The 26,339-nt window shown below is 44.7% G+C and overlaps 1 protein-coding gene and 1 long non-coding RNA gene across 2 annotated transcripts in view; one reads left to right on the top strand and one right to left on the bottom strand.

The window, feature by feature from the left end:
• Positions 1 to 9,206, top strand: part of LOC143784675 (uncharacterized) — a 68,188-nt gene extending 58,982 nt beyond the window's left edge. The window contains exon 3 of the long non-coding RNA XR_013217868.1: positions 9,070 to 9,206. This is a non-coding gene — a long non-coding RNA (uncharacterized LOC143784675). The remainder of the gene's footprint in view (positions 1 to 9,069) is intronic.
• Positions 8,924 to 19,973, bottom strand: LOC143784672 (sterol 26-hydroxylase, mitochondrial-like). The gene is made up of 9 exons (XM_077273187.1): positions 19,452 to 19,973; positions 16,530 to 16,720; positions 16,048 to 16,247; positions 15,188 to 15,385; positions 13,319 to 13,482; positions 12,833 to 12,999; positions 10,463 to 10,544; positions 9,867 to 10,067; positions 8,924 to 9,320 (listed from the first exon to the last, which is right to left on the bottom strand). Exons 1-9 carry the CDS (start codon positions 19,761 to 19,763, stop codon positions 9,198 to 9,200), a joined length of 1,638 nt encoding a protein of 545 aa, XP_077129302.1. The 5' UTR covers positions 19,764 to 19,973; the 3' UTR covers positions 8,924 to 9,197.
• Positions 19,974 to 26,339: the final 6,366 nt, after the last annotated feature.

The raw sequence follows: 26,339 nt of genomic DNA, 5'->3' as shown, positions 1-26,339 counted from the left end.
CCCCCCACATGGTGCTGAAGCCGGTATTCATATCTTCTCTCCAGCAGCGTTTGCTGTTGAGAAAATATGAAGAATAGTGTTAAAAATAAAGATTTAGGTGTCCGCCGCCCCCCCACCCCCTGTGCGCCCCCCCGCTGGTCAGAAAATACTTACCCGGGTCCCCCGTCGGCTGTCGCTCCTTCTTGGTCTGGCCGCGGCTTCTCCTGCATGCGGTCACGTGGGCCCGATCATTTACAGTCATGAATATGTGGCTCCACCTCCCATAGGGGCGGAGCCGACTATTCATGATTGTAATTGATCGGCCCCACGTGACCGCATACAGTAGGAGGCGCGGCCAGACCAGGAAGGAGCGAGGGAGCGGATAAGTATTTTCTGACCAGCGGGGGGGCGCACAGGGGGTGGGGGGGCGGCGGACACCTAAATCTTTATTTTTAACACTATTCTTCATATTTTCTCTATAGCAAACGCTGCTACAGGGAAGATATGAATACCGGCTTCAGCACCATGTGGGGGGGACAGCGCTTACTGTAGCGCTGTCTCCGGCACGCCACACGGACCCCAGACGGAGAATGTCCGTGTGAGGTCCGTGTTTTACGCGGACCCATTGACTCTATTGGGTCCGTGTAAAACGTGCGCTCCCACGAACACTGACATGTCTCCGTGTTTGGCACACGGAGACACGGTCCGCACACGGTCCGCAAAAAATCAATGACATCTGCACAGATGCATTGATTTTTATGGGTCTACGTGTGTCAGTGTCTCCGGTACGTGAGGAAACTGTCACCTCACGTACCGGAGCCACTGACGTGTGAAACCGGCCTAAGACACATTGCTTTCTGTCTGCTGCATTTGTGCTCTAGGCGTCCGCACCACAATACGCAATAGCAGTCCGCTATGAATATGTGGTACGCTTCTGTTTGCAGCCCTTTTTAGCAAGTTCCCCTTTTTTTGGTGCAAATTAGTTGCATCAGATTTCAATGTAGAAGCACTAAATTACACAACTGCATTTTTTATGTGTATTTTTTTTAGGTTGCATATAAAATCCTATAGGAGTGGGCTTGAATTTTCACAAAACCACATCCACTTTGCTTTGATTATTAAATGCAGTACATTTTTTTGCACAAAAAAAAAACACAACATGGGAGCAGAACCTTACATATACGCTTACATGTTAAAACTAAAAACAAACAAATACCCTGCAGTAAATAAATTAAAAGCAGTAGTGCATGACAATAATATAGGGGACTTAGTTAACATAATTTTAATAATTTTTTTTATTCCAGTTCATCTCTTTACGTTTTTCTTTCAGTTTTCTTGCGCTCTGTGAGACTTCTCTTTTCCTTCAGCTGGACATTACATTTATATAGTTGCCCATGGCTGGGGATCCATTAGCCGGGTCTTAGAGCTCTTCAGCCCTTATTAACATTACACCACTTAACATGTTGTAAGGTTTTAACACTAGATATTAGGACTGTTCCAAATAGGGTCACCGTGACGTGGTGGGATGGCTTTTACATTTTTTGGATCAAAATTATGTTAACTAAGTACCCCAAATTATTTTCCTGCACTATCGCTATTTGTTTATTTGCTGCAGGGTATTTGATTATTTAGTTTGTATCTTAGGCTTTGTATGTTTAGTGGCCAGTGTGAACATGTGCCTACATGCTGCATGCACACCAATTGTATTCCAGGTTATCTCTTTAGGTTCAAGTTCAAATTCAGTAGCGTCAAGCTCAGTACATTTATGCACCAAGCACCTTCATTCTTATAAGTAAATTCTATATAGCAGCAATGTAGTCCAAATTTCAAAACTACAATATCTGAATAAGTTTATTTAAAAACACAGAACACCTGAAACTATCCAAAAAAATCTAATATATATCAGTGATATTAAATAAAATAAAACATACAATCATGGTGTGCTGTGAGGGTTGTCAGTGGGAACCACTGCAGAGAAGACACCAAAACCAAAGTAATACAGAACAAGAGACTACCAGAAAGTATCCAGGCAAGAAAATAATTAAAATATGCCTTTATTTATAAAGATGGCAATAGGTTACATAAAATAAAAGAAGACAAAAGTGCGCAAGAGCAGGGCTAGACAGGGTATTAAGTAATATAATTATTCACAGCAACCACAGAATACCTCAATAAAGGGATTATTATATATTGCTTGGCTGTGCATACCATATAGTGCAAAGAATTATTAAAACATGGGATATGAAATGTGTAAAAAATCAATCAATCAAAAATAAATCACCACAATAAGGTGCATCAAAAAAACTAAGCCAAAAGTACTATGTGTACCAAGAATTTAATCAATGATTAATCATATAATAGATAAATAAAGTCCTAGTGTGCAAAGACCATCATTAAGGGTCAAGCATTGTGCAAAATAAACAAAAACACAAGTGTGGAACAATTGCGGAAAATTATGTAAGATAGCACAGCAATATATATACTATATACTTGGGGAGTAAGCTGAGTCCCGTGCCTGCACACACTCGACGCGCGTTTAGGAAAACTTTCCTTCGTCAGGAAAGTTGTGACACATACATTACTGATCCTGATACTCCGGAGCTGCACTGACGAAGGAAAGTTTTCCGAAACGCGCGTCGGGTGTGCGCAGGCACGGGACCCAGCTTACTCCCCAGGTATATAGTATATACACTCACTGGCCACTTTATTAGGTACACCTGTCCAACTTCTTGTTAACACTTAATTTCTAATCAGCCAATCACATGGCGGCAACTCAGTGCATTTAGGCATGTAGACATGGTCAAGACAATCTCCTGCAGTTCAAACCGAGCATCAGTATGGGGAAGAAAGGTGATTTGAGTGCCTTTGAACGTGGCATGGTTGTTGGTGCCAGAAGGGCTGGTCTGAGTATTTCAGAAACTGCTGATCTACTGGGATTTTCACGCACAACCATCTCTAGGGTTTACAGAGAATGGTCCGAAAAAGAAAAAAAATCCAGTGAGCGGCAGTTCTGTGGGCGGAAATGCCTTGTTGATGCCAGAGGTCAGAGGAGAATGGGCAGACTGGTTCGAGCTGATAGAAAGGCAACAGTGACTCAAATCGCCACCCGTTACAACCAAGGTAGGCCTAAGAGCATCTCTGAACGCACAGTGCGTCGAACTTTGAGGCAGATGGGCTACAGCAGCAGAAGACCACACCGGGTACCACTCCTTTCAGCTAAGAACAGGAAACTGAGGCTACAATTTGCACAAGCTCATCGAAATTGGACAGTAGAAGATTGGAAAAACGTTGCTTGGTCTGATGAGTCTCGATTTCTGCTGCGACATTCGGATGGTAGGGTCAGAATTTGGCGTAAACAACATGAAAGCATGGATCCATCCTGCCTTGTATGGAGCATCTTTGGGATGTGCAGCCGACAAATCTGCGGCAACTGTGTGATGCCATCATGTCAATATGGACCAAAATCTCTGAGGAATGCTTCCACCACCTTGTTGAATCTATGCCACGAAGAATTGAGGCAGTTCTGAAGGCAAAAGGGGGTCCAACCCGTTACTAGCATGGTGTACCTAATAAAGTGGCCGGTGAGTGTATATTGCTGTGCTATCTTAGGCCGGTTTCACACGTCAGTGGCTCCGGTACGTGAGGTGACAGTTTCCTCACGTACTGGAGCCACTGACACACGTAGACACATTGAAATCAATGCATCTGTGCAGATGTCATTGATTTTTTGCGGACCGTGTCTCCGTGTGCCAAACACGGAGACATGTCAGTGTTCGTGGGAGCGCACGGATTACACGGACCCATTAAAGTCAATGGGTCCGTGTAAAACACGTACCGCACACGGACGTTGTCCGTGTGCAGTCCGTGTGCCGTGCAGGAGACAGCGCTACAGTAAGCGCTGTCCCCCCCACATGGTGCTGAAGCCGCCATTCATATCTTCTCTGCAGCAGCATTTGCTGTAGAGAAGATATGAATGATCCTTTTTTTTTTGTTTCTCGTGTTTAACATAAAAATCCATGTCCCCACCCCCCTCCCACCCCCTGTGCGCCCGCCCGCTGTTATTAAAATACTCACCCGCCTCCCTCGCAGTGTCCTGTCCTGGCCACAGCTTCTCCTGTATGCGGTCACGTGGGGCCGCCCATTACAGAAATGAATATGCGGTTCCACCCCTATGGGAGGTGGAGCCGCATATTCATGACTGTAATCGGCAGCCCCACGTGACCGCTCATACAGTAGAAGGTGCGGCCAGGACAGGAAGCAGCGCCAGCGAGGGAGCCGGGTGAGTATTTTAATAACATCGGGCGGGCGCACAGGGGGTGGGGACATGGATCTTTATGTTAAACACGAGAAACAAACAAAAAAAAGGATTATTCATATCTTCTCTACAGCAAACGCTGCTGCAGAGAAGATATGAATGGCGGCTTCAGCACCACGTGGGGGGGGGGACAGCGCTTATCTCTAGCGCTGTCTCCTGCACGGTGCGTGTGGTACCCAGTCGGCACACGGCTGCCGCACTGATGTGCCACAGAAACGCATGGGCACACGGACATGGATAATTCCGGTACTGATTTTTCCGGTACCGGAATTATCTGGACGTGTGGGACAGCCCTTACATAATTTTCCGCAATTGTTCCACACTTGTGTTTTTGTTTATTTTGCACAATGCTTGACCCTTAATGATGGTCTTTGCACACTAGCACTTTATTTATCTATTATATGATTAATCATTGATTAAATTCTTGGTACACATAGTACTTTTGGCTTAGTTTTTTTGATGCACACCAGCACCTTATTGTGGTGATTTATTTTTGATTGATTGATTTTTTTACATTTCATATCATGTTTTAATAATTCTTTGCACTATATGGTATGCACAGCCAAGCAATATATAATAATCCCTTTATTGAGGTATTCTGTGGTTGCTGTGAATAATTATATTACTTAATACCCTGTCTAGTCCTGCTCTTGCGCACTTTTGTCTTTTATTTTATGTAACCTATTGCCATCTTTATAAATAAAGGCATATTTTCATTATTTTCTTGCCTGTAGACTTTCTGGTAGTCTCTTGTTCTGTATTACTTTGGTTTTGGTCTAATATCTGAATAAGGCTACATGTAAAGTTAACAGAGCTGAAAAAAAAAACACCGCTCCATAAAATATATAGTGTGACAGCCAGAAGAGTAGAAACATCATTGTATAGCTCAGTTCTGAGGATCTGCATCAGTAATTTTTTAGGACCAAAGTAATTATGTGATTAGGTTGTAACATGTGTTATAGCAGTTGAACCTTTTTTTTCTCATGCCGAGCTCCAGTCCCTGCAAAGTCATAAATTAAAGTTCTGCTTGTAGCTAGGGGGAGCTCCTTGTATACACAGATACATAAGATTCTGTCTGCAGCCACCACTAGGGGGAGCTCCCTGTATACAGAGATACATGATAAGGTTCTGTCTGCAGCCACCACTAGGGGGAGCTCCCTGTATACAGAGATACATGATAAGATCCTGTCTGCAGCCACCACTAGGGGGAGCTCCCTGTATACAGAGATACATGATATGATTCTGTCTGCAGTCACCACTAGGGGGAGCTCCCTGTATACAGAGATACATGATAAGATCCTGACTGCAGCCACCACTAGGGGGAGCTCCCTGTATACAGAGATACATGATAAGATTCTGTCTGCAGCCACCACTAGGGGGAGCTCCCTGTATACAGAGATACATGATAAGATTCTGTCTGCAGCCACCACTAGGGGGAGCTCCCTGTATACAGAGATACATAAGATTCTGTCTGCAGCCACCACTAGGGGGAGCTCCCTGTATACAGAGATACATGATAAGATTCTGTGTGCAGTCACCACTAGGGGGAGCTCCCTGTATACAGAGATACATGATAAGATCCTGTCTGCAGACACCACTAGGGGGAGCTCCCTGTATACAGAGATACATTATAAGATCCTGCCTGCAGCCACCACTAGGGGGAGCGCCCTGTATACAGAGATACATAATAAGATCCTGTCTGCAGCCACCACTAGGGGGAGCTCCCTGTATACAGAGATATATGATAAGATCCTGTCTGCAGTCACCATTAGGGGGAGATCCCTGTATACAGAGATACATGATAAGATCCTGTCTGCAGTCACCACTAGGGGGAGCTCCCTGTATACAGAGATACATGATAAGATCATGTCTGCAGCCACCACTAGGGGGAGCTCCCTGTATACAGATACATGATAAGATCCTGTCTGCTGTCACCACTAGGGGGAGCTCCCTGTATACAGAGATACATGATAAGATCCTGACTGCAGCCACCACTAGGGGAAGCTCCCTGTATACAGAGATACATGATAAGATCCTGACTGCAGCCACCACTAGGGGGAGCTCCCTGTATACAAATACATGATAAGATCCTGTCTGCTGTCACCACTAGGGGGAGCTCCCTGTATACAGATACATGATAAGATCCTGACTGCAGCCACCACTAGGGGGAGCTCCCTGTATACAGAGATACATGATAAGATCCTGTCTGCAGTCACCACTAGGGGGAGCTCCCTGTATACAGAGATACATGATAAGATCCTGTCTGCAGCCACCACTAGGGGGAGCTCCCTGTATACAGAGATACATGATAAGATCCTGACTGCAGTCACCACTAGAGGGAGCTCCCTGTATACAGAGATACATGATAAGATCCTGTCTGCAGCCACCACTAGGGGGAGCTCCCTGTATACAGAGATACATGATAAGATTCTGCCTGCAGTCACCACTAGGGGGAGCTCCCTGTATACAGAGATACATGATAAGCTCCTGTCTGCAGTCACCACTAGGGGGAGCTCCCTGTATACAGAGATACATGATAAGATCCTGTCTGCAGTCACCACTAGGGGGAGCTCCCCGTTTCCTTGCTACTAGCTGCTGAATTGCTTGGTCAACTGATGTGGGTGGTGACCACTCCCACAATCCTTTGAATAGTCACATGATGCATAAGCTAACTGTTGGTGATATAGTTTTCTATGGAGGCCAGCCGAGAAGTGTGCAGCTTGCTGGTGTCCGCACTGAATCAGCTACTTCTGGAGTTCGGGGTCCTGTTTCCGTGTCCTCGTGGGTGCCTGGAGCTAAGTTACTAATGTATTTTCTCAGTCTCTCTCATGTTTGTCACTATCCCCTGTGTTTATATCATCTGCTGTGGTGAGGATAGCGATCTCGCCGGCCAGTGCACTAGCCAGGGTATAATGAGGTGGCAGCTAGGGACAAGGTTTGTGCCGGGGGGGGGGGGAGAAACAGGCTGAGTTAGGAGGTGCCCCATCTCTCATTCCCTACTATCAGGGCCTTCCTCCCCCTTTTTTCATCCCGTTATTGGTGTTTGTTGTGCCATCCGCTGTACCGACCCTTGTGCTTGTGACACATACATTACTGATCCTGGTACTCCAGAGCTGCACTCACTATTCTGCTGGTGCAGTCACTGTGTACATACATTACATTACTGATCCTGACTTACATCCTGCATTATACCCCAGAGCTGCACTCACTATTCTGCTGGTGCAGTCACTGTGTACATACATTACATTACTGATCCTGAGTTACATCCTGTATTATACCCCAGAGCTGCACTCACTATTCTGCTGGTGCAGTCACTGTGTACATACATAACATTACTGATCCTGAGTTACCTCCTGTATTATACTCCAGAGCTGCACTCACTATTCTGCTGGTGCAGTCACTGTGTACATACATTACATTACTGATCCTGAGTTACATCCTGTATTATACCCCAGAGCTGCACTCACTATTCTGCTGGTGCAGTCACTGTGTACATACATTACATTACTGATCCTGAGTTACATCCTGTATTATACCCCAGAGCTGCACTCACTATTCTGCTGGTGCAGTCACTGTGTACATACATTACATTACTGATCCTGAGCTACATCCTGTATTATACTCCAGAGCTGCACTCACTATTCTGCTGGTGCAGTCACTGTGTACATACATTACATTACTGATCCTGAGTTACATCCTGTATTATACTCCAGAGCTGCACTCACTATTCTGCTGGTGCAGTCACTGTGTACATACATAACATTACTGATCCTGAGTTACCTCCTGTATTATACTCCAGAGCTACACTCACTGTTCTGCTGGTGCAGTCACTGTGTACATACATAACATTACTGATCCTGAGTTACCTCCTGTATTATACTCCAGAGCTGCACTCACTATTCTGCTGGTGCAGTCACTGTGTACATACATAACATTACTGATCCTGAGTTACCTCCTGTATTATACTCCAGAGCTGCACTCACTATTCTGCTGGTGCAGTCACTGTGTACATACATTACTGATCCTGAGTTATATCCTGTATTATACTCCCGAGCTGCACTCACTATTCTGCTGGTGCAGTCACTGTGTACATACATTACATTACTGATCCTGAGTTGCATCCTGTATTATACTCCAGAGCTGCACTCACTATTCTGCTGGTGCAGTCACTGTGTACATACATTACATTACTGATCCTGAGTTACATCCTGTATTATACCCCAGAGCTGCACTCACTATTCTGCTGGTGCAGTCACTGTGTACATACATTACATTACTGATCCTGAGTTACATCCTGTATTATACCCCAGAGCTGCACGCACTATTCTGCTGGTGCAGTCACTGTGTACATACATTACATTACTGATCCTGAGTTACATCCTGTATTATACCCCAGAGCTGCACTCACTATTCTGCTGGTGGAGAGCATTATTTCAGGTCTCTTCAGTTCAGTAAGGTTGTTATGTTTTATAAAAATAAAGATTATTATTATTATTATATGTCCCTGTAATGTAAGTATATTGGAGATTTCGGGGGCCCGTTCTGTTTGTATGTATCATGTCATTGTTTCACCTTCTGACATCGCGCTCCTCACTGCTTTCTTGTGGATGTATCAGTACATTGTTATTCCAGACCTAGAGGACGACTGCAGACAGTGCACAGATTGTTTTGTCTATTTAATACTTTAGTTTTAAATATTTTCTTAAAAACATTTATTTTGTTGTTTTTTTTAAACAAATAGTTAAAATGTAAAATCAATGTTTTTCTTTTTTCAGTTTGTTACATAAAATTATCACTCCTGTTTTTCGCGTTCTGAGTCCAGAGGAGATCCAATGGTATAAACTACTCAAAGCCTCTCCCGCCTGTACATTCATTATGCCGCCATTATGCCGCCCGTTGGTCATCAGAGGGATTTTCTTTCCAGGAACTCAAGATTGATCGGTTTACTTGGAGTTAGAACAATTCTCGACATCGGACTGATATCTCCACCTCGAGGATCTGGTCGGATCTCATACTTCTTGATAATCTGAGAGTAAAAGAAGACAAAGGCGTCACGTGTACGGATGTGAGGGGTGGGAAAATCTGATGCCAACTGATGTCACTTAATGGAAACATTGTGTTTACGAGTTTCCCCAAGTCCAGAAATGACTCTTAAATGTGAATATGAAGAATGGACTAATAAACGCGCCATCAACAGAACAGTGTGCGAAGGGGGCTGGTTGCTCATTTCAGGACTGAACAGGTCAGTAGGGGCACCCCCAAAATGTAGACGAGAGCAGTACAATAAGTAGAACAAGATGATTGGGAGAAACGCACTTATTGATTATCCTTTGGGCACCGTAGTTTTTAGGAAACCAACAGCGCCACATGTATGCGCAGGCTGTGTGTGGTATTGCAGCTTGGTCACATTCACATAAATGCACCTGAGCAGCGTTACCAATGAAGATCCATAGCCAGGGTGGCGCTCATTTGTTTATTATTCCTGGACATCAACCTCTTTAAGTCACTTGGTACCATTCAATAAGAAACGTAAGATCATATATAAGGGGCCGACCGGAAAATGGCCACTTACCCTGGACAGGGCCAAATGCATCTCCAGTTCAGCAATCCGGCGCCCAACACAAGCTCGGATGCCGTATCCAAACGGGATGGAGCTGAACGGATTGTTCTTTATCTTCTGCTCCCGGAACCAGCGCTGAGGGATGAACGTGTTTGGTTCTGGAAAGTTGTTCTCGTCCCGGGAAATGACGTAATGATTCAGGACAAACAGGGTCTACGATGGGAAGACAGAAGAAGAGTCCAAAGAGGAACCAACTGGAACGTCAGCCAAGACGCCAGGTATGAACGTGCCGTAGAGGGAGCTAAGGAAGCCACTGGGCCATGGGGTGAGGAAAGGGAACAGTGCCGACCCGAGAGTCCTACAGCCTACAAGTCATGGGAAAGGAGAAGGTAACACTGGTCCGCTCCATCCCAAGGCGAAGGGAGAAATGGCAGGAGAGGCCGTATTTTACTGCTGATGAGGTCCCCTCTGCGTATATGGCCGGGTCACAGCCGTTCACACATGGACCAACTTTACTGTCGAGCAAGAGCCTGAAGTTCTCAATAAAACGCTGGGAGCTTCCCTGCCATGTTGGGACATTTTCCTGACCCTTCACTTTAGAAACTTACGTCTTTGGGGAAGCAAAAGTCTCCGATGATGATCTCCTTCTCAGTAGCTACTCGGGAATTAGTCGGCACCACAGGATACATCCTGAATAAGAGAAGTCACAGTGTTAACATAAAACATAACTGATCCAGATCCACAGAACTGAGCTATATAATGATTTTTCCACGCTTCTGGCTGACACACTATACATTGTATGGAGCGGTGTTTTTTTTTTTCCAGCTCTGTAAACTTTACATGCAGTCTCAATCAGATATTGATGACCCATCCTAACGACAAGTCATCAACACAAACGACATTTAAATAAACAGGTGGAGGACACAGTACAGGGATTTTGGACCTTTTGATCAATGGTATGACGACTGTGGATCAGCAGATTCCGCACTGTTTGCCCCACGCTGAGCTGTCGGCAATGGTCCAGAAGAAGTAATCTGTTTCATTTCCTTATGTTGATGTAGAATGAGTCCAGTACCGTTCTGATAGGCGCTGCAGATCGTGCCGGGGACCTGTATGTGGCGAGGAGTTGCTTCTTGTTGATGTTTTGCAGATCTCAGGTATAATCATTGATCTCAATGACAATATGTCTAACAGCCGGATTCACGCAACCACAGCCTCGACGTACAGACATCTATAAGACCGGCATCCTGGCCGCGGCCAGATCTCCTCAGTGACCGGATGAATTGGATGATAGAAATGGTGCCGTGATGTGGGCTAGTAGAATAGAAATGATGCCAGTCTTCTTGCCATGGAGGGTCGTGTGAGGCATTGCTCACGTCATCCATACAAATAAGGCAGGTTTCACATGTCAGTGGCTCCGGTACTTGTTGTGACAGTTTTCTCACGTACCGGAGACACTGACTCACGTAGACACATTAAAATCAAATGTGTCTCTGCACATGTCAGCGTGTTTTCACGGACCGTGTGTCCGTTTGAAAAACACGGAGACATGTCAGTGTTCGTGGGAGCGCACGGATCACACGGACCCATTAAAGTCAATGGGTCCGTATAAAGCACATACCGCACACGGATGCTGTCCGTGTGCCGTGCAGGAGACAGCGCTACAGTAAGCGCCGTCTCCCCAGCTTGTGGTGCTGAAGCCGCCATTCATTTCTTCTCTCCAGCAGCGTTCGCTGGAGAGAAAGAATAAAAAATTGTTTTTTTATTTTTTTTGCGGTTGAAATAAAGTTCCCGGTAACCAACCCCCTCCCACCCCCTGTGCGCCTGCCCGCTGGAAATAAAATACCCAGCTCCCTCGATGCTTCCTCTCAGCGTCGCAGCTTGTCCTGTATGAGCGGTCACGTTGTGCCGCTCATTACAGTGATGAATATGCGGCTCCACCTCCCATAGGGGTGGAGCCGCATATTCATCACTGTAATGAGCGGCACCACGTGACCGCTCATACAGGACAAGCTGTGACACAGAGGAAGCATCGAGGGAGCTGGGGATTTTATTTCCAGCGGTCGGGCGCACAGGGGGTGGGAGGGGGTTGGTTACCGGGAACTTTATTTCAACCGCAAAAAAAATTAAAAAAACAATAATGTTTCATTCCTTCTCTCCAGCGAACACTGCTGGAGAGAAGAAATGAATTCCGGCTTCAGCACCCAAAGCAGGGGACAGCGCTTACTGTAGCGCTGTCTCCTGCAGGGTCTGTGTGGTACCCAGTCGGCACACGGCTGCCGCACGTGTGCCACACTGATGTGCCACGTGAGCACACGGACACGGATAACTCCGGTACCGATTTTTCTGGTACCGGAATTATCTGGACGTGTGAGACTGGCCTAATAGAGGATATCAAACTTTCAACAAGGCAAGAATACGATCCAGTGAACCTTTTGCGCCTTGTCAGATGTTAAATAGGAAGCCATCACTTAGTTTCCTTCATGTCTGGTGATAATTACCTTCTGGATCTTCACTATTTATGGTGTTCTTATGTGGTCATTACAGGACCCCCGGCTCTAGCGCTATGTGCCTCCACCTCCATTTGGTTTCTTGTGTTTTTAGTTAGTAGTTAGATCATTTCTGATATTTTTTTTGTATAAAGAATCACAGAATCTATTTACTTCTGTGTTTGCCTTTACAGTCATTGGGTTTCTTGAAGGCAATTTTATTAATTGTGTACCAATGATACATATTTAGAATTATAGTGTGGCATTTTCCTCCGGTTTTTGGTGTTTATCTTCCATACAGACATCCCGGCACAACCCCTTTAGTACTGTCTGGGTGGCTGCGGCCACACAGGAGCATTGCAGCCTCAGCCCATACATATCACCCCCTCTGTCATTAGACCACAGCTCTGTACGGCAGGTTGCCATGTCCCTGTTTGGGCGCCAAGTCCTGAAACTGTTAAGAAAGTATAAAAATAGAATAAAACCAACCGCAGCGTTTCCTTAATGATGGCCTTCAGCAGCGGCATCTTGGAGATATCCTCTGCGGTGGGAATGCCATCTCCTGGGACGATGGAGGTCACCTCCTGGTACAGAGATTGCTGGTTCTCATGGTCTCTCGCGAGGTGGTACAGGGCCCAGGATAAGGTGTTGGAAGTCTGGGATGGAGGAATAGAGAATATTATCAGTGAGCTAAGGAAGGTGCAGCAGCTGGGGGATAGGGTTTTTATTTCCGGTGCTCAGTGCAGTTTTTTTAGCTGAAGGAACTGGACACCACAATACCCCAATAATGACACAGTACCGCTACCCACCGCAAGATTATCTGATAAGTAAAGCTTTCATATGCACAAGATCCAGCACAATTACGTAGAGAAAGTGACATTTTACTTTTAATGCTTTCATTGTAAATTGGCAAAACTCCCAAAACACCAGCGGCCGACATCTCGCTGCACAATAAACCAACATTTCACTCCTCACCGTGTCCACTCCGGCCAGGAGCAGCTCAGCCACGCTGCCGTACACCTCCTTGTCGGTCAGTTTCCCGCTGGAGAGCAGGTAGGTCAGGTACTCCCCCTGCACCTCCTCACCGCGCTCCAGCCTCTCCTGGATCTTCTGCATCTTCTGGTCAATAAGTTTCTTTCCTTGGAAAGATCAATAAATGGTTTAGTCCTAACATTGCAAGGAATCATCCGTGTGCAGGAACGGGCCTGCCTTGCTGATCCACGAGGTCCGATTGTTGGGATCCCCACAAATAATGAGAACGGGGCTCTAAAAATGCTTCTTCTGAAAGAAGCTGCAGCCATTCATTGTCTAAGAGACTGCAGGAGAGAGTGGAGAACCGCACTCAGATTTCTCCAGCAGTCCTATAGACAGTGTATGTGCGCGACTGCATGGCTATTCCGACCGTGCGTTTTAGACCCCCATTGTCAGGATAGGTCAAGTCCCAGCAGTCGGACCACCACAGCTATCCTGTGGATAGCTATTAATGGGTTATTCCCAACATTTCCAGTTATTATGATTTATACAGCACAGAGTATTTCAGGAGAGGAGTGTTGTGAATCTTGTGAATTTTTTGCTGATGAAAATAAACAATCACACAGCGTTTTACATTCCCAGTAAAGTGACTGAGATTTCTGAAGCCTCATGCACATGATGCTTATTTTTTCTTTTCAGATTTGAACCATCAAAGCATTTTTTTTTCTTCCAAATCTGCAGCATTTCTATTTTTTTAATGGGGGAAAAAAAAAAATATATAAAAATAATTTAAAATTGTGCGCATTTTAAGCAACGTTTTCCCCCGACAACACAGAAAAATCTGTTGCAGAAACTCAGTGTTAACACGTACACTAAGGGTTTTTCTGAGAAAATAAAAATCAGCGTTCTATGGAACCAGCAGAGCGAAAGATTTCCTACACCGGCTGCTTCTATTTTCTGGGCAGATTTCGAGCAGGGTCACATCTGCCGGATGTCACTCCAGTATTAGCAGCAAAATGTTTCTGCCGCAAAAACTGAACATGTGAATATAATCCTCTCAACAAACTGTTACATTCATAATTAAGGCAGCAATACAGATTTTTTTTCCCAGATTTAAAGCTTGAGACCATGTTACCATGTGCACAAATGCTGCATTTTCTTCCAGCAGATGCCCACAGCACCAACATATGCATTAGCAACCTGCTCCAAATTTTTTTTCTTTAAATGCATTTTTTATCCACCAACGGGACTTGATTGTTTGCTCACTTGTATTATTTAGTGTAAAACTTCCGAATTAAAAGATGCAGGAATGCTCATGACATGGACATAGTTTTGCATCTACATAAGTCACTAGTCCGGTCACAAATGGGCTGTAGTGTACAATATTGGGCTCCAGGGTTTAAGGGAAACTTGGAAAACAGACGTCTTAGGGGCGATCTTACAACGGTGTCCAAATACTGTACATGATTGGACACGACAGAAATCTGCATCATTTAACACCAGGGTCTGTGACAATGAAAATGGGGCACCTTTATAATAAGAAGAGAGAATCATCATATGACAGGATTCTTTACTGTAAGAGCAGTGATCTTATGGAACTATGTCCCATGGTGCGGTGATGGTTCATTCATTGCACAGATACAAGAAGGATCTAGAAGCTTTTCAGGAAAAATATATTCCAGGTATTGGAAGTAGATTTCTGCACATGGGGAATTATTCCACTTGTCAGACTTGGGTTTGGGAAGGCATTTATCCCCCAATATTGTAGAGTTCCTCTGCACCTCAGGAGTTTTTGCCTCCTCTGGACAAACACATTAAGATGATATAAATTCGGAGACATTTTTTGTCACCATTTGCCATATTGTAACTCACCAAATTCAAAAATGTTGTCCCAGTTTTTTATGTACAACTTGTAGTAAGGGAGAATATTTTGCGTCCACGCTGGTAAAACGGAGACATAAACTGAATATTTCAGCATGGCCCCTATAGAGTCAATGAACTTCTTGGTCTCGGGAGGAATGTTCTTCTCCAAGCAACCGATCCGGGTCTCAAATAGAATGTATGAAATGCCTAAAATAAATAAAGCATGACATAAAAGGTTCAATACATAGATGCTTTCCTCAAGTCCCTGTACATTCCGTACATAGGAGCTTGTCCTGTTAAAAAGCAAACAAAACAGCTTTGTAAATGCATCTTATCAGATAAATCGTCTTCTTTCTCCACTTAGGAGCTACTTCTTGGAAGCTTGTATGTAACAAGTCCGGCTGAAAAGTGAGTACTATCATACCCAGTGCAGACAATGAGCTACATGGACTCCAGACTGATACATTGTAGCAAAGTAGTAGAAGGATTAGTGCTGCTGATGAGCAGCTCACAGAGCATTGTAAATACTGGATACAATTGTATCCACTTCTCAGCTGAGAGCAGAACAGTTAAAGGGGTTGTTTACTCCTCGGCCAATGACTTGTTTACTCCTCGGCCAATGACTTCTCAATTACAATATTCCCAGACAGCGTAAAACCCCCCAATACTCACCTCCGGGGCTGGCGCTGTTCCAGAGACGCCGTATCCCCCAGGGCTCACATAATGTAGTTATATGGCGACATTTTTGTTCTACATAGGCGAATACCCTAATTGAGAGGTTGTTGGCCGAGTTGTGGACAATCCCTTTAAAATTTTGTGACTTTCCAAATAGGTAATTAATTAGCGACATAGAACTACAACCAGCGCACCTTCAAATGCAAATCTATAAAAGATGTTTGCAACGTCGTTGACCATAATTCCTGAGGGAGAATTCCTCCGATCGTCGTCGAGTGTGTTCAGGAAGTCTGTGACCACTTCGTTGACCGCCCCGGTGTACAGCATGGCCTCCGCCGGCTTCAGCATCCTCTTATTCAGGATGGAGCGGAGCGTGTACCAGCGGTGACCTTCCCTGCAGAACATGGAGGGGCGTAACACATTATGCTCTGCGCACACGCTACACATCATTATTTTCCTAATAGGCACTTAACACTTAAAGTATGAAAATCATCTGCACTGCAATTCTGACTGCAGCTCTGGCTGTGAGTGGAGTACAAGGACTCTAGTCACAGTCAAAGCTGCACTTATCATTGTTCTTATATGTTCGCTCTGCAAGGTGTGACGTCCTCAGTGCAGTGAACGGTGCGAGGCCGCTAATCATTCACTGTAATCCATAAATGACCACTGTACATACTCCGTGAAAGGGCCGAGGGCGAGGTCTCGGAGGCGCCGGTGCACTTTCCAGAGCTCCATGTCGGTTCTCATCGGATACTTCCCCTCGTGGCGCAGCACTGTCTCCAGGATGTCAACATCCACAATATTCACCGATTTAATTGGCCCAAGGAAAGATTTCCACATCGGGCCATACTTTTTCTTATAGACAAACTGCAAAATAAAAAGGAGAGCTGTTAACCAGCCGACATAAACATTTTCCTAAAATTCAAGGCCAACCCATGCAGTTACTACGTGGCCCATAGCAGCGGGTCCCGACCCAGAATCGCCCTCCTAATTGGGTGCTGAGAATGTAACTTTTCCCTTCTTTACCGGCAACACACCACTAACCAGGACTAATCGGAGGATCGTGTCACCCAAGAAATGGAGGATTATTTGGATACTCTTAGGTTCATAAATCCTAATAACTGCACAATAAGAAGCGCTGAACTTTCCAATGGTCTTCACGTTATCACCATTTTCATATCTCTGACAGCAGTCAGTAAATGAGAAGAGTCTTATTAACCTTTACAAGATGAAAACCCTGAGACCAAATACTAATTATCAAATCTGAGGGTTCAGTACAATATTCTGTGAGATAAATGCTTTGGACACCAGACTGATACATTGTAGCAAATCTTCAGGAGAGGAGAGAAGTTTGCCATTTGTGAGCTAAGAGAAAACTTTCCCAATCCTGATGGTTTGTTACAATGTACAAGTTCTTCTCACAAAATTAAAATATCATCAAAAAGTGAATTTATTTCAGTTTTTCAATACAAAAAGTGAAACTCATATTATATAGAGTCATTACACACAGAGTGATCTAGGTATTTCACGTGTTTATTTCTGTTCAGCCATAATCATCAACATTAACAGAAATAAACACGTGAAATAGATCACTCTGTGTAATGACTCTATAGAATATAGGAGATTCACTTTTTCTATCGAAGAAATGAAATAAATTAACTTTTTGATGATATTCTAATGTTGTGAGAAGCCCTTGTATCTGTCTGGTGTCCAAACAATTTTAGCTCACAGAGGATTGTCCAGATTGGAAATGATTATAAGTAAGCCTAAACTGGGGACTGTATACAATAAATAATCTTTAGAAAAAAAATTAAAAAACTCAGTCATCATCTAGAACAGGACTCTGATTGGATGACATATGAACACTTGTAACTCTGTTTAGCCAATCAGATGCCCAAGAGAAGCAGGGGAACAGCAAAATCAGATAGATGGAAGTCCGAGGTGCTGAATGAAGCTCAGGAGTTCTGTGTTTACAATTCTCATTATTGTAATAAACAAAACCATAAATAAGAAAAAAAAACAACAACATCAAGAACAAAAATAAAAAGAAAGGAAGGGTTCAGGAAGCTTTGTTGGGACATGGTTTGATTTTTGTGATGGCACATGGATATTTACAACTTTTTTTCCCGAAGAGAAAAAGAAGAATCACAATAAAGTTGTAGTTTCATTTGTAACAAATGTCACACGACTTCCTCTTCCTGGATAAACATATACGCTGCCTGCAGCAATCCGTGCATTTACCATGAGCAAAAGTCGCCTTGGTGTCTGAGCCTAACTGCGCCATTTTCTTTACAGTTGGTTAATAACAGATTTGTAACACATCCCCCAATATCTATCAGAAAACCTGGCCGTATATGAGTGGAGGGAAGCAGGAAAAGTCTCACCCTGACATTGACCTTCTGCCGCATTTACCTTTTGACTAATTCACACGCCCGTGTTTCTTGGTTACATACAGCCCGCAATGCCTGGACTGACCATGCGTCCATCGGGCCAAGTACATGGACTTTATTATTATTATTATTATTATTATTTATTGTTATAGCGCCATTTATTCCATGGCGCTTTACAAGTGAGGAGGGGTATACATAATAAAAACAAGTACAATAATCTTGAACAATACAAGTCATAACTGGTACAGGAGGAGAGAGGACCCTGCCCGCGAGGGCTCACAGTCTACAAGGACTTCATATAAAGCGGTCATGCGTGGGTCGGGAGACCTGCGGTCAGTCCGTGCATTGCACTGCGATCTTGGACCAATTTGCACAGACGTCTGAATGAGCCTTTAGGAGACTTGTCATATTGCAACATTGCACCGAATGATCTTCTATGGTGCCGCAATGCCACACAAAGGTTTCCAAATATGCAGCATTTTCTGTACCTGGTCACAAGTCACATGTGAGTGCAACTTATCTAGGTTTAAAAAAAAAAAAAAAAATTATATCGCTAATGGATCAACCATAGTGTCTCATTTTTACAGATATGTTCCCATACTTCAACATAGGAAAGTGTATTTTATCTTGTACATTTTAATAATTGTTGCTGCTGTATAGAAACAGATACCGAACAGATGCTTTCTGTAGTTTTGATAAAATCACAGTTGTATCTGCCAGTTCTCTAATGGTGATCTCTATATAACTCCACCCCCTACCACTGATTGGCGGCTTTCTGCCTATGCACAGAGCCAGCTTTCAGGGTGCAATCAGTGATGTGGGCGGGGTTATACGCAGCTCAGCATTCAGAGCACTGCTGGATCTGCAGCAGATAAAATAGTGATTTTATCAAAACTACACCAAGCAGCTCAGTAAGTGACACATCGCTAGAATCAGTATCTCTGCCCCTACATTATTCTCTCAGAAGAAGCAGCAACAATCTGTTGACAGATTCCCTTTAAAGACAGAACACTATATAATTGTTGACCATTGGTATCTATGGATCCCCTGTGCCGTACCGGGACCATCCTGTATATGCAGAGATCATAATGTGAACAGACCCTTAGTCTCCAAGAGATCAGTGTGTACATGTCCGCCCCTTCTATGAAAGGCAACAATGTAACAAGTCACACAAAGTAACACCCAGAAAGTGACAGCAGAGGACCGACCTGCACTTCATGAGAATACAGCAGGTTTCCCTTGAGGAAGATCCAGTAGAGGTTGGTGAGCATGGAGGGACCCGGCAAATCATCAAACGTCTTCATCTTCTTGTTCCCTTCTTCCACTCCAGCTGCTGCAGCCCCATGTAAGGCCCTTCCCTGGGTGACCCTGCATGTCTGCAGCAGGGGCCTGCTCCTGCTCCCCAGGTAATAGCAGCTCCTGACTGCAGCTGTTATCATGGCTGCAGGGACTGAGCCTCCCCTGCACCTTGTTATGTTATGGCTGCTCTTTGCTGAACCTCCTCCCTCACACCCCTTCATTGCCAAGTGCACAATAGCAGCAGCCGCCTGCAGACATGTCCGCCCTGGGTGCAGCAGCTGAAGGAGAAAGCGAGCAAAGGAGAAGAGAGTGCACCGACCCCTGCGGATATCATGGTGAAAAAAGGGCTGCAGATCTCTTACAATCTCAGAACAATGAAAAATCAGCTGTTTGAATATTGTGGGAACATATGAGAATGGACTGCGGTGCACGGACCGGCCGCGGGCGTCAGCTCACAGCCTCACAAGTACAGAGACACGTGTGAATTTGGCCTAAGGCTATGTGCACACGTTGCAGATTTGACTGTGGAATTTTCTGTGCAGATTCTTCATTTCGTGGCAGAAAACGCAGGTCAGAATCTGCGCCTTTTTTTGGTCTGTGCACACGTTGCAGATTTTTGTGTGGATTTCTTCCCTTTTTTACCCCTGCAGATTTCTATTATGGAATGGGTGCAGAAACGCAGCAGAACTGCACAAAAGAATTGACATGCTCCTTTTTTGAATCTGCTGCATTTTCCGTGCGGATTTTTCCGCACCATTAGCACAGCATTTTTTTTGCCATTGATTTACATTGCACTGTAAATCACTTGCAGATCTGCAGCGTTTCTGCGTGGAAAAAAAAGCTGCAGATCTGCAGGAAATCGCACGGCCCCACTCAGACGAGGATCGCAACGCAATGCACGGACTGGCCGGCGGCTCTCCTGACCTGAGCCTGATAGCATGTATTTCTATGCATTGGTCACACTCAGGTTGGAATAGCCGACAGCCAGTCCGAGCATTACAGGCCAGTCCGAGCATTACAGGCCAGTCCGAGCATTACAGGTCAGTCCGAGCATTACAGGCCAGTCCGAGCATTACGATCTGATCCTCGTCTGATTTATACGGCCGTCTGACTCTTCCCTAAGGCTATGTGCACACGTTGCGGATTTGCCTCTGGAATTTTTTTGTGCAGATTTTTTGCGGATTTCTTGAGTTTTTTACCCCTGCGGATTTCTATAATGGAATGGATACAAAATCGCTGCAGATCCGCACAAATAAATGACATGCTCCTTCTTTTAATCCGCAGCTTTTCCGCACAGAATTTTCTGCACCATTAGCACAGCATTTTTTTTTTCCATTGATGTGCATTGTACTGTAAATCATTTGCGGATCTGCAGCGTTTCTGCGCAGAAAAATAACACTGTATCCGCAGGAAATCTGCAACGTGTGCACATAGCCTAAAGGTGAGTCTCTCAGTTTGGATCCGGTCAGTTTTTCTGAGCCAAATCCTGGTGCGGATCATAAAGGGAAATTATAAAAGACTTTCTGATGATTTAGTCTGGTGTTGTAAGTTTGTTATTTCAAATGTAATTTTTCAGAGCACAAAAGGCAAAACAGACCTGCACTTCAGAAAATATAAGAAAATTGCTTAAATTGCAATCCCCCGTTTTTTCTAATTATTATTAGAAATGCTCCTGTTTGTAGACTGTCGAACTCCAATCTGCGGCTCTGTAGCTGTGGCAAAACTATAACATGCTGGGAGTTGTAGTTTTTCTATGGTTGTATAGTCAGGGCATGCTGGGAGTTATAGTTTTGTATAGTAGGAAAAATGTGGAAGACTTACTAATAATGGCACCAGCCTCAGCGACCAGACGCACGGGGAAGTTTTCCATAGAGAATTCTTTGCGCTCGGCATGTTGATGTCGTTGATGATGATGATGACGATGACGATGAAGCCATTCTCACCCTTCCTGACATGTTGGCTCGTGGCGTGATTATATTGATAAATCCGCCAATATAATCACTCATGAAGACCTGAAGAGCCTATGGGTCGGTACTACGGAGCGCGGTGCGGTGCCCATAGTGTGCCATATTGGGGGCTATAGTCCTAATACCCGAGTTATAGGGCATTTGATTGAGTGCGATAGAAGCTCCCGGGCTCTAATGCAGAATATGCCGACCTGCCATGTGCCCTTTATAACACAGGTGTGTACATTGTGGCAGAGGGACCAGAAGGAACCAGGGCCCGGTTATGACGGCAACCTCCACAGTAGTGTCACTCAATGATTGCTGCATTATGGCTTCATACAATGGCCCTTACAGGTTGTGCATCCTCATCAGCTGCACTACAACTCCCAGTAAACGCTGTCAAGCCTGAGTCTTGTAGTTCCACAGCAGAAACTGCTTTATGTTCGCCTGCCATTCCCTAAAAAGTTCCTGTTTTACATCCTTTGAAATTTACCATTTCAATTGAAGAGTTAAGAGAAGTGGAGCCGACGAGCGGGAGGAACGGAAACATTACACTGTACTTGGAAAGCTTCCAGATGAGGCACCGAGGGTAAAGCCCCCATTACTGCGACAGGACAGAAGTCCTAGCAGACACTAATGGGTTAATCCTGGGATCTGGCTCTCGTCACATGTACATTGTGAGGGAGGGGGGGGCGACGTATACAATATATGGTACATACAGAGCCTTGTGAAGGTATTCGGCCCCCTGGAACTTTTCAACCTTTTCCCACATATCATGCTTCAAACATAAAGATACCAAATGTAAATTTTTGGTGAAGAATCAACAACAAGTGGAACACAATTGTGAAGTTGAACGAAATTTATTGGTTATTTTAAATTTTTGTGGAAATTCAAAAACTGAAAAGTGGGGCGTGCAATATTATTCGGCCTCTTTACTTTCATTGCAGCAAACTCCCTCCAGAAGTTCATTGTGGATCTCTGAATGATCCAATGTTGTCCTAAATGCCTAATGATGATAAATATAATCCACCTGTGTGTAATCAAGTCTCCGTATAAATGCACCTGCTCTGTGATAGTCTCAGGGTTCTGTGTGGAGCACAGAGAGCATCATGAAGACCAAGGAACACAACAGGCAGGTCCGTGATACTGTTGTGGAGAAGATTAAAGCCGGATTTGGATACAAAATGATTTCTAAAACTTTAAACATCCCAAGGAGCACTGTGCAAGCGATCATATTGAAATGGAAGGAGTATCATACCACTGCAAATCTACCAAGACCCGGCCGTCCCTCTAAACTTTCATCTCTAACAAGGAGAAGACTGATCAGAGATGCAGCCAAGAGGCCCATGATCACTCTGGATGAACTGCAGAGATCTACAGCTGAGGTGGGACAGTCTGTCCATAGGACAACAATCAGTCGTACACTGCACAAATCTGGCCTTTATGGAAGAGTGGCAAGAAGAAAGTCATTTCTCAAATATATCCATAAAAAGTGTTGTTTAAAGTTTGCAACAAGCCACCTGGGAGATACCAAACATGTGAAGAAGGTGCTCTGGTCAGATGAAACCAAAATCGAACTTTTTGGCAACAATGTCAAACAATATGTTTGGTGTAAAGGTAACACAGTTCATCACCCTGAACACACCATCCCCACTGTCAAACATGGTGGTGGCAGCATCATGGTTTGGGCCTGCTTCAGGACCATTCTTGAAGAAAACCTGTTGGAGTCTGCAAAAGACCTGAGACTGGGATGGAGATTTGTCTTCCAACAAGACAATGATCCCAAACATAAAGCAAAATCTACAATGGAATGGTTCACAAATAAACGTATCCAGGTGTTAGAATGGCCAAGTCACAGTCCAGACCTCAATCCAATGGAGAATCTGTGGAAAGAGCTGAAAACTGCTGTTCACAAACGATCTCCATCAAACCTCACTGAGCTCGAGCTGTTTGCCAAGGAAGAATGGGCGAGAATTTCAGTCTCTCGATGTACAAAACTGATAGAGACAAACCCCAAGCGACTTGTAATCGCAGCAAAAGGGGCCGCAACAAAGTATTAAGTTACAGGGGCCGAATAATATTGCACGCCCCACTTTTCAGTTTATGAATTTCCACAAAAATTTTAAATAAACAATAAATTTTGTTCACCTTCACAATTGTCTTCCACTTGTCGTTGATTCTTCACCAAAAATTTACATTTGGTATCTTTATGTTTGAAGCATGACATGTGGGAAAAGGTTGAAAAGTTCCAGGGGGCCGAATACTTTCGCAAAGCACTGTATATCTGGTCTATAGGCGATCCCGGATCACGTGTGTTAGGTCGCCCCTGATGACAGAGTCATTAGGGTCATTAGTCAGGTGAAGCGGTGCGCCATGATTAACTCTTAAGGGGACCCTCTACTTTCATGTGACCATTCTAGACACTATATACATATATATACAGTGCGTACGGAAAGTATTCACACCCCTTTACATTTTTCACTCTTTGTTTCATTGCCATTTGGTAAATCCAAAAAAGTTCATTTTTTCTCATTAATGTCCACTCCGCACCCCATCTTGACTGAAAAAAAAACAGAAATGTAGAAATGTTTGCAAATTTATTAAAAAAGAAAAACTGAAATCTCCCATGGTCATAAGTCTTCAGCCCCTTTGCTCAGTATTGAGGAGAAGCACCTTTGGAGCTGGTACAGCCATGAGTCTTCTTAGGAATGATGGAACAAGTTTTTCACCCCTGGATTTGGGGATCCTCGGCCGTTCTCCCTTGCAGATCCTCTCCAGTTCCGTCAGGTTGGATGGTGAACGTTGGTGGACGCCATTTTCAGGTCTCTGCAGAGATGCTCCATTGGGTTTAAGTCAGGGCTCTGGTTGACCTTACGCCACCTCCTTACATACTAGTGAGGAGCGATGATTCGGGCAGATCATGAGATGTTTGTATTTCCTCTGCTCTTGCACGGCCTCCATTCTTCTGGCGTTGTCTCCTCTGATCCTTCGGACCTGCTGCACAAGTCACCCTCTGCCTCTGGCCAGGAGAGCACTGAGATATTGCAGAGCTGTGGTGGTCTTGGCCCCTGAGTATCTGGAGGCTTCTTCTTATGTCTCGCTCTGGGTAATGTAGGACCACAGGTTGTTGGATGGTCGGACGATGGACCATTAATACTGAGTGCAAATATATCAATGGCAGGTGTAGACCCTTCATGCAACCACTGATATATATGAAGAGGTAGAACGAATATTACTGCTCTCCATGCTCCATATCTAATATTGTATTACAGGAGACGTCTCCAGGAACTCGATGCTGATTTCATGACCGAAGTGAAGTTCACCCTGATAGAGGAAACCGAGATAAGATTCTAATATTATTGACCCTTATCATGACATGAACATTCGCTCTACAGTAACCCAAACAATGAGAACCCCCAACATAATCCTATACCCCCAGTGTCACTATCCTGTACCCCGAGTGTCAGTGTCATTATCCTGTACCCCCAGTGTCAGTGTCATTATCCTGTACCCCGAGTGTCAGTGTCATTATCCTGTACTCCCAGTGTCAGTGTCATTATCCTGTACCCCCAGTGTCAGTGTCATTATCCTGTACCCCCAGTGTCAGTGTCATTATCCTGTACCCCCAGTGTCAGTGTCATTATCCTGTACCCCGAGTGTCAGTGTCATTATCCTGTACCCCAGTGTCAGTGTCATTATCCTGTACCCCGACTGTCACTATCCTGTACCCCGAGTGTCAGTGTCATTATCCTGTACCCCGAGTGTCACTATCCTGTACCCCCAGTGTCAGTGTCATTATCCTGTACCCCCAGTGTCAGTGTCATTATCCTGTACCCCCAGTGTCAGTGTCATTATCCTGTACCCCAGTGTCAGTGTCATTATCCTGTACCCCGACTGTCACTATCCTGTACCCCGAGTGTCATTATCCTGTACCCCCAGTGTCAGTGTCATTATCCTGTACCCCCAGTGTCAGTGTCATTATCCTGTACCCCCAGTGTCAGTGTCATTATTCTGTACCCCAGTGTCAGTGTCATTATCCTGTACCCCAGTGTCAGTGTCATTATCCTGTACCCCCAGTGTCATTATCCTGTACCCCGAGTGTCAGTGTCATTATCCTGTACCCCAAGTGTCAGTGTCATTATCCTGTACCCCCAGTGTCAGTGTCATTATCCTGTACCCCGAGTGTCAGTGTCATTATCCTGTACCCCCAGTGTCAGTGTCATTATCCTGTACCCCCAGTGTCAGTCATTATCCTGTACCCCCAGTGTCAGTGTCACTATCCTGTACCCCGAATTGTCAGTGTCATTATCCTGTACCCCCAGTGTCAGTGTCATTATCCTGTACCCCGAGTGTCAGTGTCATTATCCTGTACCCCGAGTGTCAGTGTCATTATCCTGTACCCCAGTGTCGGTGTCATTACCCTGTACCCCCAGTGTCGGTGTCATTATCCTGTACCCCCAGTGTCGGTGTCATTATCCTGTACCCCCAGTGTCAGTGTCATTATCCTGTACCCCCAGTGTCAGTGTCATTATCCTGTACCCCCAGTGTCAGTGTCATTATCCTGTACCCCCAGTGTCAGTGTCATTATCCTGTACCCCCAGTGTCAGTGTCATTATCCTGTACCCCCAGTGTCAGTGTCATTATCCTGTACCCCAGTGTAAGTGTCATTATCCTGTACCCCCAGTGTCAGTGTCATTATCCTGTACCCCCAGTGTCAGTGTCATTATCCTGTACCCCGAGTGTCAGTGTCATTATTCTGTACCCCAGTGTCAGTGTCATTATCCTGTACCCCCAGTGTCAGTGTCATTATCCTGTACCCCCAGTGTCAGTGTCATTATCCTGTACCCCCAG

The sequence above is a fragment of the Ranitomeya variabilis genome, chromosome 7, assembly GCF_051348905.1.
Source record: "Ranitomeya variabilis isolate aRanVar5 chromosome 7, aRanVar5.hap1, whole genome shotgun sequence".
Taxonomy (NCBI): Eukaryota; Metazoa; Chordata; class Amphibia; order Anura; family Dendrobatidae; genus Ranitomeya; species Ranitomeya variabilis.
The sequence above is the reverse complement of the archived record's forward strand: the minus strand, read 5'-3'. Positions and strand labels throughout refer to the sequence as shown.

Bases quoted from the DNA above. Each gene is read 5' to 3' on its own strand.
- LOC143784672 (XM_077273187.1), bottom strand. From the start codon at position 19,763: ATGAAGGGGTGTGAGGGAGGAGGTTCAGCAAAGAGCAGCCATAACATA. The intron at 16,721-19,451 runs GTCGGTCCTCTG...TTTATTTTGCAG, and splicing joins TGTATTCTCATGAAGTGCAG to TTTGTCTATAAGAAAAAGTA. The intron at 13,000-13,318 runs GTGAGGAGTGAA...CCTCCATCCCAG, and splicing joins TCCTGGCCGGAGTGGACACG to ACTTCCAACACCTTATCCTG.